Source organism: Macaca thibetana, chromosome 7, assembly GCF_024542745.1.
Source record: "Macaca thibetana thibetana isolate TM-01 chromosome 7, ASM2454274v1, whole genome shotgun sequence".
Classification (NCBI taxonomy): domain Eukaryota; kingdom Metazoa; phylum Chordata; class Mammalia; order Primates; family Cercopithecidae; genus Macaca; species Macaca thibetana.
The window spans coordinates 86,046,316-86,067,177 of record NC_065584.1 but is presented as its reverse complement, the minus strand read 5'-3'; the positions used below and the strand labels follow the sequence as shown (position 1 = coordinate 86,067,177).

At 38.7% G+C, this 20,862-nt stretch overlaps 1 gene segment (V, D, J or C); it reads left to right on the top strand.

The window, feature by feature from the left end:
- The first annotated feature begins 6,208 nt into the window (after window positions 1-6,208).
- Window positions 6,209-7,035, top strand: LOC126958324 (T cell receptor alpha variable 6-like). The segment is given in 2 exon segments: window positions 6,209-6,433; window positions 6,622-7,035. Coding segments are annotated over 2 exon segments (501 nt in total).
- Window positions 7,036-20,862: the final 13,827 nt, after the last annotated feature.

Sequence of the window (20,862 nt, the reverse complement as noted above, 5' to 3'; positions counted from 1 at the left end):
TATCTTCTTTATAATATCTTTAAAAAGTTGCTCAGTTTTTAGGGCTATGACTTGTGCCACTCCTTGTATCCAGCACTTGTGTGTATTTCACTGTTTTTAATGTTTTACCAATGGACATTTAAGGAAAGGGGCTAGGTAAAATGCATTGAGTACACAGATCCATCAATATGTTTGAAATAATGCATGTGAAGCACCTAGCATGATCCTGGCATGTACTCATCATTATTTAATACCGAATGGGTACTGACATATTAGCAGAGTTCATCCTCAATATGGATATAGCTAGCTAAAAACAAACAGAATGTAACTTTCTCTTATTTCTGGCTTTGTGTTTCACTTTTTCTGGTATCGTGATGCACACTAAATTGAACACGTCCAAAACTAGAATATGTCTTTTTGTTTTATTTGTTTACTGATTTATTTTGAGATGGAGATTTGCTCTGTTTCCCAGGCTGCAGTGTAGTGGTGTCATCTTGGCTCACTGCAACCTCTGCCTCCTCGGTTCAAGCGATTCTCCTGCCTCAGTCTCCTGAGTAGCTGGGATTGCAGGTGCCTGCCACCATGCCTTGCTAATTTTGTATTTTTGGTAGAGACAGGGTTTCACCATGTTGGCCAGGCTGGTCTTGAACTCCTGAACTCAAGTGATTCACCTGCTTCAGCTTCCCAAAGTGTTCTGATTACAGGTGTGAGCCACTTCACCTGGCCAATATCTGTCTTTTTAAAAATAAGTTTTTTGATATAGACTTGGCAAGATGGCCAAATAGGAACAGCTCTGGTCTGGAGCCCTTAGCAAGATTGACACAGAAGGCGGGTGATTTCTGCATTTCCAACTGGGGTACCCAGTTCATCTCACTGGGACTGATCAGATAGTGGGTACAGTTCACAGAGGGTGAGTCAAAGCAGCTCAGGGCGTTGCCTCACCTGGGAAGTGGAAGGGGTCGGGGAATTCCCTTCCCTAGCCAAGACAGACGTGAGGGACTGTGCCGTGAGGAACGGTGCACTCAAGCCCAGATACTGTGCTTTTCCCACGGTCTTCACAACCCACAGACCAGGAGCTTCCCTCCGGTGCCTATGCCACCAGAGCCTGGGTTTCAAGCACAAAACTGGGTGGCTGTTTGGGCAGATACTGAGCTAGCTGCAGATTTTTTTTTCATACCCCAGTGGTGCCTGAAATGCCAGCAAGGCAGAACCATTCACTCCCCTGGAAAGGGGGCTGAAACCAGGGAGCCAAGAGGTCTGGCTTAGCAGGTCCCACCCCCACAGAGCCCAACAAGCTAAGATTCACTGGCTTGAAATTCTTGCTGCAAGCACAGCAGTCTGAGGTCAATCTGGGACACTTGAGCTTGGTGGGGAGAGGGGCATCTGCCATTGCTGAGGCTTGAATAGGCTGTTTTAGCCTCACAGTGTAAACAAAGCCGCTGGGAAGTTTAAACTGGGCAGAGCCCTCCACAGCCCAGCAAGGCTGCTGTGGCCAGACTGCCTCTCTAGATTCCTCCTCTCTGGGCAGAGCATCTCTGAAAAAAAAGCAGCAGCCCCAGTCAGGGTCTTACAGATAAAACCCCCATCTCCCTGGGACAGAGCACATGGGGAAGGGGTGGATGTGTGGGCAGCGTCAGCAGACTTAAATGTCCCTGCCTGATAGCTCTGAAGAGAGCAGTTGATCTCCCAGCACAGTGTTCGAACTCTGCTAAGGGTCAGACTGTCTCCTCAAGTGGGTCCCTGAACCCCGTGTCTCCTGACTGGGAGACACCTCCCAGTAGGGGCCAACAGACACCTCATACAGCTCTGGCTGGCATATGATGGGTGCTCCTCTGGGACGAAGCTTCCAGAGGAAGGAACAGGCAGCAATCTTTGCTGTTCTGCAGCCTCTGCTGGTGATACCCAGACAAACAGGGTCTGGCATGGACCTCCAGCAAACTCCAGCAGACCTGGAGCAGAGAAGCCTGACTGTCAGAAGGAAAACTAATGAACAGAAGGGAATAGCATCAACATCAACAAAAATGACGTCCACTCAGAGACCCCCATGTGAAGGTCATCAATATCAAAGACCAAAGGTAAATAAATCCATGAAGATGGAGAGAAACCAGCACAAACTGTCTGAAATTAAAAAAACCAGAACACCTCTTCTCCTCGAAAGGATCACAACTCCTTGCCAGTAAGGCAACAAAACTCAACAGAGAATGAGTTTTACGAATTGACAGAAGTAGGCTTCAGAAGGTGGGTAATAACAAACTCCTCTGAGCTAAAGGGATACGTTATAACCCAATGCAAGGAAGCTAAGAACCTGGAAAACAGGTTAGGTGAATTGCTAAATAGAATAACCAGTTTAGAGAAGAACAAAATGACCCGATGGAGCTGAAAAACACAGAACGAGAACTTTGTGAAGCATACACAAGTATCAACAGCCAAATCAATCAAGCAGAAGAAAGGATATCAGAGATTAAAGATCAACCTAATGAAATAAAGTGAGAAGACAAAATTAGAGAAAAAAGAATGAAAAGGAACAAACAAAGCCTCCAAGAAATATGGGACTATGTGAAAAGACCAAATCTACGTTTGATTGGAGTACCTGAAAGTGACAGGAAGACTGGAACCAAGTTGGAAAACTCTTCAGGATATTATCTAGGAGAACTTCCACAACCCAGCAAGACAGGCCAACATTCAAATTAAGGAAATACTGAGAACACCACAAAGATCCTCCTCGAGAAGAGCAACCCCAAGACACATAATCGTGAGATTCACCAAGGTTGAAATGACGGAAAAAATATTAAGGGCAGCCAGAGAGAAAGGTCGGGTTACCCACAAAGGGAAGCCCATCAGACTAACTGCAGACCTTTCTGCAGAAACCCTACAAGCCAGAAAAGAGTGGGGTCCAATATTCAACATTCTTAAAGAAAAGAATTTTCAACCCAGAATCTCATATCCAGCCAAACTAATCTTTATAAATGAAGGAGAAATAAAATCCTTTACAGAAAAGCAAATTCTGAGAGATTTTGTTACCATCAGGCCTGCCTTACAAGAGTTCCTGAAGGAAGCAATAAACATGGAAAGGAACAACTGATACTAGCCACTGCAAAAACATGCCAAATGGTAAAGACCATCGACACTATGAAGAAACTCCATCAATTAATGGGCAAAATAACCAGCTAACATCATAATGACAGGATCAAATTCAAACATATCAATATTAGCCTTAAATGTAAATGGGCTAAATTCCTCAATTAACAGACACAGACTGGCAAATTGGATAAAGAGTCAAGACCCATTGGTGCACTGTATTCAGAAGACCCATCTCACGTGCAAAGATGCACATAGACTCAAAATAAAGGGATGGAGGAATATTTACCAAGCAAATGGAAAGCAAAAAAAAAAAAAAAAAAAAAAAAAAAAAAAAGGGTTACAATCCTAGTCTCTGATATAACAGACTTTAAGCCAATAAAGATCAAAAGAGGTAAAGAAGGCCACTACATGATGGTAAAGGGATCAATGCAACAAGAAGAGCTAACTATCTTAAATATATATGCACCCAATACAGGAGCACCCAGATTCATAAAACAAGTTCTTAGAGACCTAAAAGGAGGCAATTTTCCTCAGGGATATTGGCCTGAAATTCTCTTTTTTGTTGTGTCTCTACCAGGATTTTGTATCAGGAAGATGCTAGACTCATAAAATAGGTAGGGAGGAGTCCCTCTTTTTCTGTTGATTGAGATAGTTTTGGAAGACATGGTACCATCCCTTTTTGTACCTCTGGTGGAATTTGGCTGTGAATACATCTGGTCCTGGACTTTTTTTGGTTGGTATTTCTCCTAATGCTATCCCTCCCCTAGAGCCCCAGCCCCCAAAAGGCCCCAGTGTGTGATGTTCCCCGCCCTGTGTCCATGTGTTCTTGTTGTTCAGCTCCCACCTATGAGTGAGAACATGCAGTGTTTACTTTTCTTTCCTTTTTTGGTTGGTAGGCTATCAATTATTGCCTCAATTTCAGAACCTCTTATTGGTCTATTCAGAGATTCAATACCTAATGTAAATGACAAGTTGATGGGTACAGCAAACCAACATGGCACAAATATACCTATGTAACAAACCTGCATGTTGTGCACATGTACCCTAGAACTTAAAGTGTAATAAAAAAAAAAGACCAGAAATTTAAAAAAAGAGAGAGAAATACTTCTATTTGTATGCAGTGCTTGGAAAAAAAACTTTTAGGAAATTATAGCAATAGCAAATTGAAAAGAGATAATTTGGAAAAAATGCAGTGAAACATACCTCTCTGGTGGGAGAGTTAACTTGTAAGCCATTTTAGAAAGTAATTTAAAAACATGACAATAATCTAAAAAATATTCATTTTCTTCATTGTAATAATTTTCTGTAGAGAATCTGTTTTTAGGAAAACTCTAAATGCATATAATAATTATTTACAAAAGTATTTGGAAAGTTATGTATACTACCCCAAAATAGAAAACCAAAATGTCTCATCTTTAAGGGAAAGGCTTAATGACCCTCATGGAATATTATGCAGCAAATAAGTGGTGTTTATGAATATAATCTATAATGATCATTGAATAGTAATAATTAGAAAGAATCAAGGTATCATTGCCACTTAGCAAAAATCTGAACAGTGCAAACGTTGGGGAAAAAACCCACTGAGATATTGAAAATGCATATCTTTGCTTGGTAAGCTAAGCAGTGATTTTCTCTTTTCATTCTATTTTTATAAATTTTCCAAAATATGCCTTAGTTGATTAAAAGTCTTTCCAACCCACCATTTTCTGTAAATTTTTAAAAATTCCTCTTAGCTTTGAAGTTCAAGGACCCAGGTTCAGTCACTTATACTTCACTGTGAGAAAGCAGCAATAACCTCCTGACTGGTTTTGCAGCCACTATTGGATTCCTTTTCTTATATTAATAGTTCACATTTATCCAGTTCTTGCTGTGTCTGATGCATTATATAAAGCATTTTATATACATTAGCCAATGCATTCTAGTGATATCCCCACTTTACAGATAAGGAAATTCATACTTAGAGACATTAAGTAGCTTGCTCAAGCTCACTCAGAGATTAAATGGAAGAGTTTCAAAGCCAGATTTCTTTGAGGCTGGAACACAAACTCTTAACTATCTTTCACAATGTCTATCAACATACTTCTCCAAATTATTCTTGTGGATAAGCAGCCTAATTAACAGAATGTTAATAGACTAGAATGTCCAGTATATGGACTTCCATTTTCATAATATTACCTCCTCAAAAGCCTCAAAAGTTCCTTGTTTGCTAATAAATAACCTACAAATGAATCCTGGCACTCTAAATCTTTTGTTTTCTAGTCCTGACTTCTCCTTCCAACTTGATTTCCTGCTACACTCTAGCTCACTCTCTCTTTCTTCTATCCGTTCATCCATCTGTTCAGCTGTCATTGATCTCTCCAAGGAATCGCATAAATGTATTTGAGGAAGTGACTACAATACATCCATCTGGCATTAAAAAGCAGAAAAGAAAGAATTTCTGATATAGATAGTCAGAGGGCTGTTGTATTTTAAAAATAATTTTAAACACTCCTTCAGAGGGCATTCTAGGGGGAAAAAAACCCTTCAGTTGTTTGAGTTCTCTCTGAATTTAAACTGAATGTCTACTTATTATAGTCCAACAAGATAAAGAAAAAAGGCCTTTTGAAGTCAAAGCAATACTTTCTTTTACCTGTGGGAAGGCCCACTCCCTAGATCTGGGAAAGTTTCCTAGATTTCAGCCATACATTTCCTGTGTTTTACATTGTCTAGAGCACATGACATCTGCAACTGTGGCAGGAATGACAGAGTAGTTCACTTGGGCAATGAAATGGAGAACTTGGAAAACTTGATCATTTGACCTGTATCCAGAATTAATATTGCCAATTCCATGTTATGCAGTGAGACTCAATCAGCATTCTTCTGGACTTGTTACTTACAAGTGTGGTCTGAGAACCAGCTGTATCAGCATTACCAGTAAATTTGTTAAAAGTATGGAATATCCAGCCCCACCTCAGACCTAATGAAACAGAATCCACATCTTAACAAAATCGCCAGGTAATTTGCATACGTATTAAGTTTTAGAAGCCCTGACCTGGAGCACGTTCCATTAACGTTCCATTATGATAACCTTCTGAACACAAGAGGGCAGTATTTCCTATCCCCTCAAAGCCTTTCTCAGATTTGAAATGAAGTTCACTGTGTAGCTAGATTAGGCCAGTATGTGTAAGGGGCTGAACAGGCTTGTCATTGATTGGCTGGATAGGAAGGCCAGAACTTCCTTTTAGGGATAGAAGAACCCCAGTAAAACCTACCAAACTGAACAGAATGGCTTTTTGGCTGAGAAGGCTGGGTCTACATTTCAGGCCACATTTGGGGAGACGAATGGAGCCATTCCTGGGAGGTGTTTTGCTGATTTTGTGGCTTCAAGTGGATTGTGAGTTGGAAATTTCCTGATGATGGGGACAGAGAGATCCAGGGCTGCAGTGCACAGAATGAAGGGGAAGGGCTAGGATCCATTCTTTCTCATCTTTGGTTATATCTGGGATTGTGGGAAGAAAATAGACTCAAGAGTGTCAGTATAGTGACTAACCCTCCTACTTTTGGTGTTGTGTTTCTGCCTAGGGGTGAAGAGCCAAAAGATAGAACAGAATTCCGAGGCCCTGAACATTCAGGAGGGCAAAACGGCCACCCTGACCTGCAACTACACAAACTATTCTCCATCATACTTACAGTGGTACCGACAAGATCCAGGAAGAGGCCCTGTTTTCTTGCTACTCATACGTGAAAATGAGAAAGAAAAATGGAAAGAAAGACTGAAGGTCACCTTTGATACCACTCTTAAACAGAGTTTGTTTCATATCACAGCCTCCCAGCCTGCAGACTCAGCTACCTACCTCTGTGCTCTAGACACACAGTGGTGCCCTGGCTGCTGCTTCCTGCACCCAAACTCTGCTCACTCTTACAATCAGAGCTCATGGCTGTGCTGTCTCTTAAAGGCTGATCACGGCTCCTGACAGAATGGGGGGCGTTACTGGAAAGGGCATTTTTCAAAACAAACAAATGCTCTGGAGAATTCCTCAGAGAAAGGAGGGAGGATTTGCTTTTAAAAAATACATTAATTTTGCTTAGTTTTTGTGACTAGCCTGGAACAGCGTGATACATTTATGGGGTTAAACACATTACATTTAAGCATTAAAACATGGATTCTTCTAGATGAAAAAAAATCCAAACATTTTTGAGACCCTTCCCAAACTGAACACTGAATAATGATGATGATGATAACGATAAAAAACTTGACCTTTTAAAAAATTGCTCATCTTATGAATGGATAACCATGCTATATTGGGAAACATGTCATAAGTCATGGCATTGCAGAGATAAATTTAGAGCCCTTGTTTACTGTGTATGTGGTACTCAGTGAGTAGGTCAATATACAAGTCTTTTTTTGGTTTGTTTCTTAAGAGACAGGGTCATGCTCTGTCACCCAGGCTGGAGGCTGGAGTGCAATAGCACAGTCATTGCTCACTGCAGCCCACAACTCCTGGGCTTAAGTGATCCTCCTGCCTCAGTCTCCTGAATAGCTGGAATTACAAGCACACACCACCATGCCTGCGTTGTACAACTCTTTTAAGAAAGAGAACTTACACCTTCTCATGTTAGGCATGGGTTCTGAGTTGAGGACTTCTCCGTTATTATTGCCTGCATTGCCATTTCTATCAATTTCTGTCATCCATGTATTACCTTGTTTCTTGATCTGTTTTTAGATTATTGCCAAGAGAGCTAGATCCCATAGGTCATGACATGTTCAGTTACTAACATGGCAGAATCTATGGGTTTTGACTAACTCTGTTTGAGTCTAGGGCTGATATTTCTGTCTACTCTGGGCCACATCAGTCACTGTCAAAATGATATGATCATGAAGTTGTTTGTGTCTGAGTATAGGAAGAGGTGCAGAGAGAATATATGTAGGATAATAGGGGAAGAAAACCATACACCTAGAAAGATAGAATGTGAGGACAAGAAGTCCCTTCTTTTAATCACCATTAATAAAATAGAGGCAGCTAGGAATAAGAAAATCATGGGCTCTGAGTCACTGGCATCTGGGATTTGATAGTCAGAGAGAAGGAGAATTCAATGCAGAGATTGTTAACCATAGTTGGACATCTTGAAGGTTCATAAACTCCCTGAAATTGAGAAGAGATGGAATATTATTATCATATAATTATTGTTTGGGAGGAGTTTTCCTCCCATTTCTGGCAATGAACCAGAAAAGTTTCAGATAATTTGAATATGGATGAGAGTTATGTCAGAACAGGGGGCTGAGAGAAGGATGAGGGATTGTTCAACAGCTCAGGACCAGAGATGAGGACAGACCTAAGAAATGATTAAATGTAAGAGAATTTAGAATGGAGTAAATAATTTTCTCTCACAGGAGTTGGAATGCCTTTCCCTTTGTAATATATGGGGGGTATAAATTACAATTGACAGTACAGCATTCAGAAATATGGGCATGGGAGTGCAACATGTCGGTAGAAAATCCTGACCCAGTCAATGACTGGGCTGTGTTGTCTTGGGGAAGTGTTTCTAGATCTCTGAGTACCAAATTCCTCTTCTGTGAAATGCTAGTAATAGAAGTACCTCATAGGATTATTGTTAAGAATATATAAAATTATAAAAATATATATAATGCAACTACTGTGGTGGTGGCAGGTACACCAGTGCACTAGAAATTCAACAGACATTTGTTTATAAATGGTTCCTTCATTTCTTTCAGGAAGTTAAAACTCACATTTTCTGCTCTGAGCATTAAATATCTTTTTTTCATGTTCTATTTCAATATTCTTTTTACTAATCACCTCAAAATCAATTTCAAGTAAGTTGGTATGTAAATGTGTAAATGATCTGTATTTCACAAACTAGAGACATTAACAAATATTACTGAGTGCCTGCTATGTGCCAGACACTGTTATATACAACAGGGATGCATCAATGAATAAAATAGACAAAAGATTTTGCTCTCCTGGAGCTTATATTTTATTGAAAAAACAGAGTGAACAAAAAATGTGATAAATAATATAGTATGTTAGAAGACAGTTAGTACTATGGGAAAAGTAGACTAGGGTAATGGAGATGGGAAATGTGGAGGTGGAGCTGTCTCCAGTTGGAATTTTAAATGTGGGGAGGGAGTCATGGTAGTTCTTATTGAATAAGTATGTGAAGGAAGTCGGGGAGGAAGTAATGCAGTTATCTAGGAGAGCATAAACCACCTTGGTTTATGCATAGGATAATGCATATTATCCACATTCTCTTATGCACAATTATGACGGTAAGAGAAATCTGACTCCATCTTGCTTCTAACCTCCAAGCTGTCCTGTTCATTCCTGGGTGTAGGCCAAGCTGACTTTGGGGAGAAATTTAGTTTATAGTTTAACCTTAAAGCGAAGATGATAATGGCCCTTCCCCAAACAACCCCTTCCTTGGTTGGGGGACCAAAACCGCCTTTGTAAAACTAACAAATTAGCCGTAAGATTAGAAATTATGACTCAGGAGTTACGCAGACAGAGGTCACAACATTAGTAACCTCCCCACTTGCTCCTATAGATATCAACTCTATCACAGGACCTAAGATTAGTGTTCAAGGTATTTTTCAGACTCTAAATCCTGCTGGACCAGCTGGTGCCACCTGGACTGGTAAACTGGCTCAACTGGTTTTGTGATCCCATCCAGGAACTGACTCAGTACAAGAAGATATCTTCGACTCCCTGTGATGTCATCCCCAACCCAACCAATCAGTGTTTGTCAATCCCTAGCCCCCTGCCCACCAAATTATCCTTAAAAATCCAAATTTTTGGGTCTCCAAATTTTTGAGTGCTGTGGGTGGGGGTCTGGATTCTTGATTTTGGGCTTTGAGTGTAATCCTGATGACTTTTGGTTTGGTAAAAAATCTTAGTTTAGAGCCAGCTCTTTTACATGGTTTAATAAAATAATCTATACATTAGTAATAATTATTATTAATTATTTATATATTATTAATGCCTAGATTAATATTAGTGTACTTCTCTGTATGGAAAAGAAGTCTGATCTCTTTAGGGTACTGTTTTAACTCAACCATGGGTCCTTGTTACTGGAAAGATTTCTTTCTTTTCTTTGATACACCATAATTTTTTCATTGTTTTCATAAGCACCATTGCAGAGGAAACAGATATTTTTGTTTTTTAGGAAAGCTGATCCAAAATTTAGAGATTATGAGTTTATTGGAGGTCTCTGATTAAAATATGATTACCATACAAAATTTTTTTAAGGCAAAACAATCTTTCATTTTATTTGTTTGCACAGGTGACACCATTGTGCACATGGAACCACAATGATTTATGAAAATTCTGGCATGTCTTGTCAGTTGTTCCAACTGAAAAATATCCTATGCATGGAAATGTGCTTCTACCTCAGAGTCTAAAACTTAAGCTAAGAATCTTGAGCATGCTGTGGTAAAATAGAAAGAATAACTACATTTAAGTAAATATCGAGCAACTGTTTGCTTTCCTTATTTTCCTCCCGACTCTTCTGGTTTTAATAAATAAGATTTTCTAGTCATTTAAATTGAACTATTTAGTTGATTTAAGTTGAACCAACCCAAGAAACAGGAAATTAGTTAAGTCACCACTTGAGCAAAAGAGAAAGACGAGAATTAAGTTAGATTGACAAGTGTGAGAAGAAAAAAGAGAAATAAAAATTCTATTGATCGTTTTAACCTCCTAAAATATCTCCTGTTTGTCTGTTTTCCACTGTCACCACCACCTGGAGGAATGCAGTAGCCTCCTAATTGTTATGTTTGTATCTACTTTAGCGTTTGCATTTCTGATCTATTTAATACGTTAGCTTGCCAAGATACTTAAAATAATGTGAATTTAATCTTATCATCTCCCTGCTTAAAAGACTCTTAAGCCTTCCTATTATGTTTAACAAAGACCGAAATCCTTACCAACACCCCTCTATGGTTTGCTCCCTATTTCTTCTCTTGTTAATTTTCACGGCAATGCCCTTTTCATTCTTTTTTGCTTCCATCCCATAGGTCAGTTTTTATTTCCTTGAAAGTGCCAGATATTCCTTCCCTTGGAGTCTTCCAAGATACCATTTTCCCTGCCTGGAATTTTCCCTCTTTCTTTCCCTGAGATCCCAATTCAATTGTCACTTGGAGAAACCTTCTTTGACACTTCACCCAGTTTTCAAGTAGATAAAATTTCTTTATGTAAGTTCTCAAAACACCTTCCTATTAGTTATTATTAGATGAGTTTGTGTTCCATGAAAGCAGGAGCTATGTTTATTGTCATCTCAGCATTCTATTACCAGAAAACTATGACCTATGGCTCCTCTAGACAATGGAGTCACTGTGTCTAAAACTAATACTAAGATAAAGATGGTGGAAGGTCAGGAATGTTCTTTTTATAAATAAGGACCTGTTTTTGGTCTCCACCATTGGACTTTTCCAATTTTGTTTTCATAGCTCTTCATATAGCCAGGCTGTACTACTTTTTGAGGAGACGGTTACCAAGTCTAATGAGCTCCCCTGTGAAATAGGTTTCTTTCCCTGTATTCTAAGCTGGTCTTCCTAAAGTTCTGTCGGGAAGCTGTGTCTAACTATCACGAAATTTGATGAGCCTGGTCCATCCTGTACTTCTCATGATTTTACAGGTTCCTGTCCCAGCTGGTCTGTCTTTTTTATTATAGATGTGAGTGTCTTGATGTAGAAATCTCTCTTCTCTGCTGTATGCTTCCTATTCAGCAACTTTTATTTTTATTAACTGGATTGTATCTCATCATGTTGTTGTTTTCTAAATCTGTCAGGAGATGAGACATTCTGCTTCAGTTGGGTGTTGTGTATTCTGTATTGTAATACAATAAAAAAGTATGAAACTTTATTATAGTATATAATGTTATTCTAGACTACATGCATCTATCAACAAATAATTGTTGGGCATAGTCTGTGCACCAGGCATCTCACTACATGCTGTGTAAAATACAGCTCCTGCCTTGAAACCCTTACTGGTCGCACATCAGAAACTCTTCTTGCTCCTAAAATGACAAATCAAATAAATAAAAATAAAACAAACCTCTTTTTTTGTATTTCTGTCTTCACGTTGCTATGTATTTGTTTCAAAGAATGAAAATTGGTTTCTATCTGAAACTAGGAATTATTAACATTTGTTTAGTACTAACTACATGTCAAGTATGGGGTTACAATTTTTACAAAGCATTGTTACTTAATTTTCACAGCAATATCTGAGAAGATTTCTTTATTATGATGATGAAACTATTACTGGCACTATATAAAATATTCATAATGAGGGCCACTGACATAGCCAGCACAAAAGTTAGATTTGAACCATGTCCACCAGATGCCCAACGCCAGTATTTAAGCACTATTTACTGCTACTAGCCTAGAGATCTCTGTTTTCTGATGGTGCAGCTTGGTCATGTATCATTCCTATATTAAGGTATTCATTTGAGGAAAAGAAACAAAATGGAAGCTTAATAGTAAGTAAGCAAATAATTCACAGCTGCTAGTACCTCAGCACATTGAAGCCAGTCAATCAGTGAAAATATTCTTTGATATTGAGTTATATAACTACTGAAGATTCCTGCGTAAACAGATGTTGCCGTGTAGGCACTCCAGCCATAGCCTGGATTTTAGCAGACCATGGAGATACCTGCAACAATAGATCATGGAGACACCTGTTATGTATTTGATAGGCATATTTTCCAAATTAGAAAATGGAACATATGATGTGATAATTGTAAGTAAACACAATAGACATATGCAGGTCTCTATCTACAGGTAGGTCTTTCCCAGCATGTATTTGTATTTTTAACAAACAATGTTTTGTTGCCACTGCTTGGCATCAATATAAGCAACTGGGCAGATGTTGGCAGTGAGGGAGAGAAGGGTAAGTTTATCAGATTCTTCTTAGTTGGTTATTAGAAATGAATGCACTAGTCTGAGCAGCTTTACTTTCTTATCATAAGCTGAAAAATTTTCACCTTAGGAACTGACTAGAGAATCTACAACATTCAGAAGCCTGAAGGTACATAACTATTAGTTCTCGGGCAGTCTTCAAAACCCATCATAAATAGCACTTGTCATAAAATCCTCCCATACATTATAATGTGCAGTAGCTGAATATAGTTACCGGTTGAATTATTGATCTTGCTAAAAATTAAATTTTACCTATGTGTATTTCCAAGTGTCATTGTTACTCAAATAAGGAAGAGTTAATAAAAAAAGTTTTGGCAAATGGCACTCAAACAATTCAGTATACTTACGTATAGAAAAATAAACCATTACCTTTATCTCACATTGTACACCAAAATAAAGTCAAAATGGGTTATAGATCTAAAGGTAAAGGAAAAGCTGTAGACTTAGGAGAAAACATTAGAGAAGTTCTTCACAACTTTTGGGTAATGAAAATTTCATAGATAGGACATCGAAATCATAAACCATAATAAGGAAAAAATCATGTCTCGGACTTTATCAAAATTAAAAACTTCTGCTCTTTCATTAATGAAATGAAAAGACAAGCTTTAGACTGGGAGAAATATTCTCATATTCTTGATGCCTCTATATCTGACAAAAGACTTGTTTTCAGAATATGTAAAGAAGTCCTACACCTTAATAATAAAAAGAAAAAAAGATACAACTGGTCAAAAGATCTGAATAAACACTTCACAAAAGAAGATATGTATGTGGCAAATGAGTACATGAAAAGATGCTCACATCACTGGTCATCAGGCGAATGTAAATTAAAAACATGACATACACTACATACTCACCAAAATGGTGAAAATTAAAAAGACTAATAATTCTAAGTATTGGCTAGGATGTGGGGTAACTGGAACTCTCATACTTCTCTGTGATGGTTGGGGGACACAGCAGTGTATTTCTCTGCAGTTATTGAAGCCACTGAGAGAGAAATGATGAAGATGGGTTGGGGAGAGGCATGTCCAACCCCAGGACTCTGCTTGAAATGCCCAACTGCTTCTGGAGCCAACAGGAAAATCACTACACAGACAAGAAGTGGCTAGGGTTGTGGCAACACAGATGTGGAGGTTGTAGAGAAAACATTCATTGTAAGAAAAACACCTCCTGTCTGAGCCCAGAGAGCACACCTAGAATTATCATTTACCAGAAACATCTTCACCTGTGAATCTTGGCTTGAAGGCGAGTGCAAAATCACTATCAATTAACAATTAAGGTTAACAATTACAACAATTGGCTGTGTGTTAATTAAATTGAACTGGCTAATGAGACTCAGAAATACGTGTCTGAAAATAAGTAAAATAGCTGTGAATTGTTGGATGTTCAAATTCACTCATTCAACAAATATTTTGAGTATTTACCATGTTCCAGAAATTGTTCTAAATATTAAATGTCTGCAATAATGCATCTCTTTGTTTCTTAAAAATAAATACTGTTTCACAAATAATTTGGTTATAGGCCAGTGTGTTAAGTCACAGGACTTTCCCCCATGGAGACCTAAATCTCTGCATTTGTGTCAGAACAATACATTCCAAATGATCTAATTCCCTGGAGTAAGCAGATGACTTGTGTTAATGGCTTGTGATGGTGACCCCATCTATCAGAGGTGTTTGAACCAGAGCAACTCTATCTTGAATGGGGGCTAGGTAAAATGAGGCTGAGACTTACTGGGCGGCGTTCTCAGACAGTTAGGCATTCTAAGGATGAGATAGGAGGTCAGTACAAGAGACAGGTCATAAAGACCTTGCTGATAAAACAGTTTGAAATAAAGAAGATGGCCAAAACCCACCAAAACCAAGACAAATGGTCACACAAGAGTGACCTCTGGTAGTCCTCACTGCTGCACTCACACCGGACCATGACAGGTAACAAATGCCACGGCAACATCAGGAAGTTACCCTATATGGTCTAAAAGGGAAGGCATGAATAATCCACCCCTTGTTTAGCATACACTCAAGAAATAACCATAAAAATGGGCAACCAGCAGTCCTCAGGGCTGCTCTGTCTATGGAGTAGCCATTCTTTTATTTCTTTACTTACTTAATAAACTTGCTTTCACTTTATTCTATGGACTCACCCTGAATTATTTCTTGTGCAAGATCCAGGAACCCTGTCTTAGGGGTCTGAATTGGGACCCCTTTCTGGTTGCACATTTGCACTAAAATCCAAGTGTGCATCAGGTTAGAATTAGGATTAGAATAGGTGGGTTATGTTGTATGCAGAGTTTAAATTTTACTAAAGACTCCCAAACTTGTGTGTGTGTGTGTGTGTGTGTGTGTGTGACCAAGTCTGGCTCTGTCGCTCAGGCTAGAGTGCAGGTGCAGTGGGGCTATCTCAGCTCACTGCAAGCTCCGCCTCCTGGGTTTACGCCATTCTCCAGTCTCAGCCTCCCGAGTAGCTGGGACTATAGGCGCCACCACACCAGGCTAATTACTTTGTATTTTTTAGTAGAGACGGGGTTTCACCATGTTAGCCAGCATGGTCTCGATCTCCTGACCTCCTGATCCGCCCACCTCGGCCTCCCAAAGTGCTGGGATTACAGGTGTGAACCACCGCGCCTGGCCCCCAAACTGGTTTCTGAAGTGTTATAACTTGGTGATTTGACTCTCAAGAGTGGTTTCTGAGAGTCCCTGTTTCACCACTTCCTTGACAGCCTTGGTATTTTCAAACTTAAATTTTGTTTGTCAACCTGATGAGTGTAAATGCTTTAATTTGCATTTATTTGATTACTAGTGAGGGGTATCATCTTTTTATATACTTATTAGTCAAATGAGTTCCTTCTTTTCTGAATTCCCTGTTCTTCAATGGAGCTTTCACTATTTTCTACGTGATTTGTGGGCATTTATTACAGGTTCTTAAAAATAATCTAGTGTAACCTGTCTCGATAAACGTCTTCTATACATGGCTTGCTTCTTTGTGTTACCTATGGTTATTTTGTGTGCAGATAGTCAAAATTTTAATGTAGTCAAATTACTAATCTTTTCTTTTATAGTTTAGTATTAGTATCAAAGACAACAATCTTTCTTACTAGGAGGCCTTAATACAGTGTTTTCCAATGTTTTCTTCAATTATTTTAAATTTAATTTTTCTCATTTGGGTATAGTAACATTTTTGAACAAAGCTTGAGGAAAAGATATATTTTATCTCTACTCACTCCAATAAATAATACTAGGTTTTCAACAGTTTAATCTTTCTCCCATATTGGTTCTTGCATCTGTTTTCCAGCTAATTATCTTCCATTACTGAAGCAATATCTTCCTGAGAACTTTACCTAATAATCCATGAATTATGAGTTTTTCCAGTTTGACTGCTGGGAAAAGGCAGGATTCCTGTTCCCATGTGAGCACCAGGTGGGCAGTGCTCCTTCTAATCCACTTGGACGTTTTTTTCCGCTGGTCTCAGGTAGTTGTCTCCCATGCATGTGCTGGCCAGTATTCTGCTGGGTACTCAAGGGAGACCCTATGCAGATCTCTTCTGTTCTCTGTGCATCTCTTCCCCATTGGGTGCCCTGTGAATTCTATCTGCCTTGATCTCCCAGATCTGAACTCTGTTTCAACCCATAGAACTGAAAAAGAAGTTAACCCGAGCCCCTTCCCCATTTATTATGAAAGACGGGATTTTTTCACAGAAACATTTAAAAGCGAATGTTAAATTAGCATTTTAAAAGTTACATTTTAGGCAAATTTGTTTATTTGGAAATTTGCTGTCTCTCAAAGGCTCATCACGGCTCTTGACAGAATGGGGAGCGTTACTGGAATAGCCAATAAACACATGGAAATTTGTTCTATGTCTTAAGTCACAAAAGAAATGTAAATTAAAACCACGATGAAATATTACTTTATACCTATGGCTAAAATTAAAAAGACTGACAACACCAAACCCTGGGTTTCCAATGGCCTTGCTTTCCTGAACAGGTGTAAACAGCCCACAGCTGGGGAAGTCTACAGGCCCTGAATATTCAGGAGGAATAGCCATTGCCATAAATTGAAATGAGCATGATTCTGGGATCATGTTAAAAGTATAAATTAATGTAGGGTAAAATATATGAATTAACTTAGGATAAAATGATGGCAGTATTATGGCAAGTCTTCCTATCCAAAAGTGTGGTAGGTTTTTAATTCTTTTGTGATCTCCAGGACAGTTGCAATATATCCAGAATATAGAAAGAAAGACTACAACTTTATAGTAACAATAAAAAATATGCAAAAGACTTGAATACACATTTTACAAGGAAGACAAAGGAACAGTCAAAAACATATGGAAGTTTGTTCTATGTCTTAAGTCATAAAAGAAATGTGGCCGGGCACGGTGGCTCATGCCTGTAATCCCAGCACTTTGGGAGGCCGAGGCAGGCAGATCACGAGGTCAAGAGATTGAGACCATCTTGGCCAACATGGTGAAACCCTGTCTCTACTAAAAATACAAAAATTAGCTAGGTGTGGTGGTGTGCACCTGTAGTCCCAGCAACTAAGGAGGCTGAGGCAGGAGAATCACTTGAACAAGGGAGGTGGAGGTTACAGTGAGCCAAGATCGTGCCACTGCAGTCCAGCCTGGTGATAAACTGAGACTCCATCTCAAAAAAAAAAAAAAAAAAAAAAAAAAATTTAAATGAGATATCACTTCATACCCATGGCTAAAATTAAAAAGACTGACCACACCAAATCTTGGTGAGAATGTAGAGTCCCTAGAACATGCATTACTTATATAGGTTTAAATAGATACAGCCACATTGGAAAATGCTCACCCTATGATCCAGCAAGTATCCTTTGAGATACTTATTTACCCAAGAGAAATGTAAAAAAAAAAAAAAAAAAATCCACTTTCCTGTACAGGAAAGTTTATAGAAGCTTTATTCATAATAGTCCCAAGTTGGAAACAACTCGAATGTCCATTAATAAGAAAATGGAGCACCAAATTACAATTTATTCATACTCAGCAGTAAAAAATAGACTATTGACATATACCACATTGTAAAAGAATTTAAAAAGTTTAGTTGATTGAAATAAGACAAACATGGAACAACAAAAAGAGTATGATTATTTAAATATAAAGTTCAAGAGTATGTAAAACTAATCTATGGGAATAGAAATTTTAAAAAGTGCTTGCCTGTACAGGGTGGAGATCCAGTAGAAGGTGGTGTAGCTTTTTCTGGGGATAATGAAAGTATTCTATTGCTCTATTGCAGTGTTGATTTCGAGAGTATATACATTTGTCAAAACTTCAGTGTGTATTTGAGATCAGTGCATTTCTTTGTATGTAAACTCTACCTCAATAAAAATTATTTAACAAAAAACCTTATTTTGCAAGGATTTAAAACAATCAATAAATTTTATCCTTACATTAGCAATGAATAAGTAAAAAATTAGCAATGAGAGGCACACACTCATTCAATGACTGTTTTGGACAGACAGCAAAGTCACTGACAGTGGCTTTTTCTTTTTTTTTCTTTTGGTTCCTGGCATCCTTCAGAGACTCCATGTCTTTGATGCCGCAGAAAACTGAGGTCATTGGGGGCAGGTCTCTTGTGGTAGGTAGATTTCCCATGAGCACATGTTTTGATCTGTGTTTCCCTGCCCTTCCAATGGTTGACAAGCTTCTGATGCCCTATGTTAAATGCCAAGAGAGAATTCAGTTTCCCTGACTTTACCCTATTTAATCTAAATCCTTGGATTACAATTGTTGGGTGCTAGAAATCAGAGGTTCCTAATAAAGCCCATTGTTACTTGGGAAAATAACTTCAGCAATTTGTGTCCTTGATCATATAGTTCTGACATATTTCACTCAAACGTACCGCTATAATTCCTAAGATATATTCTCTACATAAACTCATAGAGAACAGGATTTCCTCCCACAAACAGAAAGTGCGGGCATCAAAGGAAACTATGTTAACGCAAAAAGGCGAAGCCATTATGAAAATGGAGTCTCTTCACCTTATAGGTGTGCTGTTCAGACAAGCTAAACAGATTACAGACAAAGGTCCAAGGAACAGGGGAAGAGGGACACACTGGTTCTGACCTTCATGAAGATAAGGCACAAAGGAGGAGGGAGAAACAAAAGAGTCTCAATGCTTGGACCTAAACAAATCCATGAGAGTGGATTCTGCAGGAAATATACTACTTCCTTGTCTAAGGATAAAATTTTACATGGCTTTTCAGAGCACTGATCTCTCTCTCTTCAGCATTTATCATTTTTTTTTCATAAGTACAAAAGGCAAGAAGAAGGAACTAAATAGGGTTTATTTGTTTTACCATGGGCAGAGAGTTTAGTAGCTTGGGAGCATTTTTCCACAATGCCGGAAACTTGTCTTTGAATCTTTGATGCTCCTCTAGATCACTGTTCCAAAATGGCGTTTTTAAAACCATCGCTGATACTGCCTAAAGCAATTTGCAGATTCATGCTACTCCTCTCAAACTACCAAAGACATGCCTCAGAGAATCAGAAAAACAATTTTAAAACTCATACGGTGCCAGTTATGGTGGCTTATGCCTGTAATCCCAGCACTTTGGGAGGCTGAGGCCGGCAGATCATCTGAGGTCAGGAGTTCGAGACTAGCCTGGCCAACATGGTGAAACCCTGTCTCTACTAAAAATACAAAAATTAGCCAGGCCTGGTGGTGGAGGCCTGTAATCCCAGCTACTCGGGAGGCTGAGGCGGGAGAATCGCTTGAACCTGGGAGGCGGAGGTTGCAGTGAGCCGATATCGCGCCATTGCACTCCTGCCTGGGTGACAAAGTGAAACTCCATTACCAAAAAAGCCCAAAAAAACAAAAAAACAAAAACACCTCATATAGAACCAAAAAAAGAGCCCAAATAGCCAAGGCAGTGCTAAGCCCAAAAATAATGCCACATATCTACAATCATCTGATCTTTGACAAAATCAACAAAAATAAGCAATGGGGAAAGGACTGCCTGTTCAACAAATGGTGCTGGGATAACTGATTAGCCATATGCAGAAGATTGAAACTAGACCCCTTCCTTACACCATGCACAAAAATCAACTCAAGATGGATTAAAGACTTAAATGTAAAATTTAAAACTGCAAAAACTCTGAAAGATAACCTAGGAAATACCATTCTGGACATAGGACCTGGGAAATATTTCATGACAAAGACACCAAAAGCATTTGCAACAAAAACAAAAAATTGACAAAATGGATCTAATTAAACTAAAGAGCCTCTTCACAGTGAAATAAACTATCAACAGAGTAAATAGACAACTTACAAAATGGAATAAAATTTTTGCAAACTATGCATCCAACAAATGTCTAATATCCAGAACCTACAAGGAACTTAAACAAATTTATAAGCAAAAAACAAGAAACCCCATTAAAAAGCGGGCAAAGGGCACAAACAGACACTTCTCAAAAAAAGACATACATACGAGTGGTCAATAAGGATATGATAAAATGTTCAACATCACTAATCATTAGAGAAATGCAAACCAAAACCACAGTGAGATACCATCTCACACCAGTCAGAATGGCTACTTTGAAAAAGTGAAAAAAATAACAGATGCTGGTGAGGTTGTGGAGAAAAGATTATGCCCTGCTGGTGGGAATGTATATTAGTTCAGCCATCGTGAAAAGTGGTGTGATGATTCCTCAAAGAACTTAAAAGAGAATTACCATTTGACTCAGCAATTTTGTTATTGGGTATATGCCCAAAGGAATATAAATTGTTCTATCATAAAAACACATGCATGCATATATTAACTGCAGCACTATTCATAATAGCAAAGACATGGAATCAACCTAAATGTCCATCAATGGTGGACTGGATAAAGAAAATGTGGTACATATCCACTATGGAATACTATGTAGCCATAAAAAAGAAT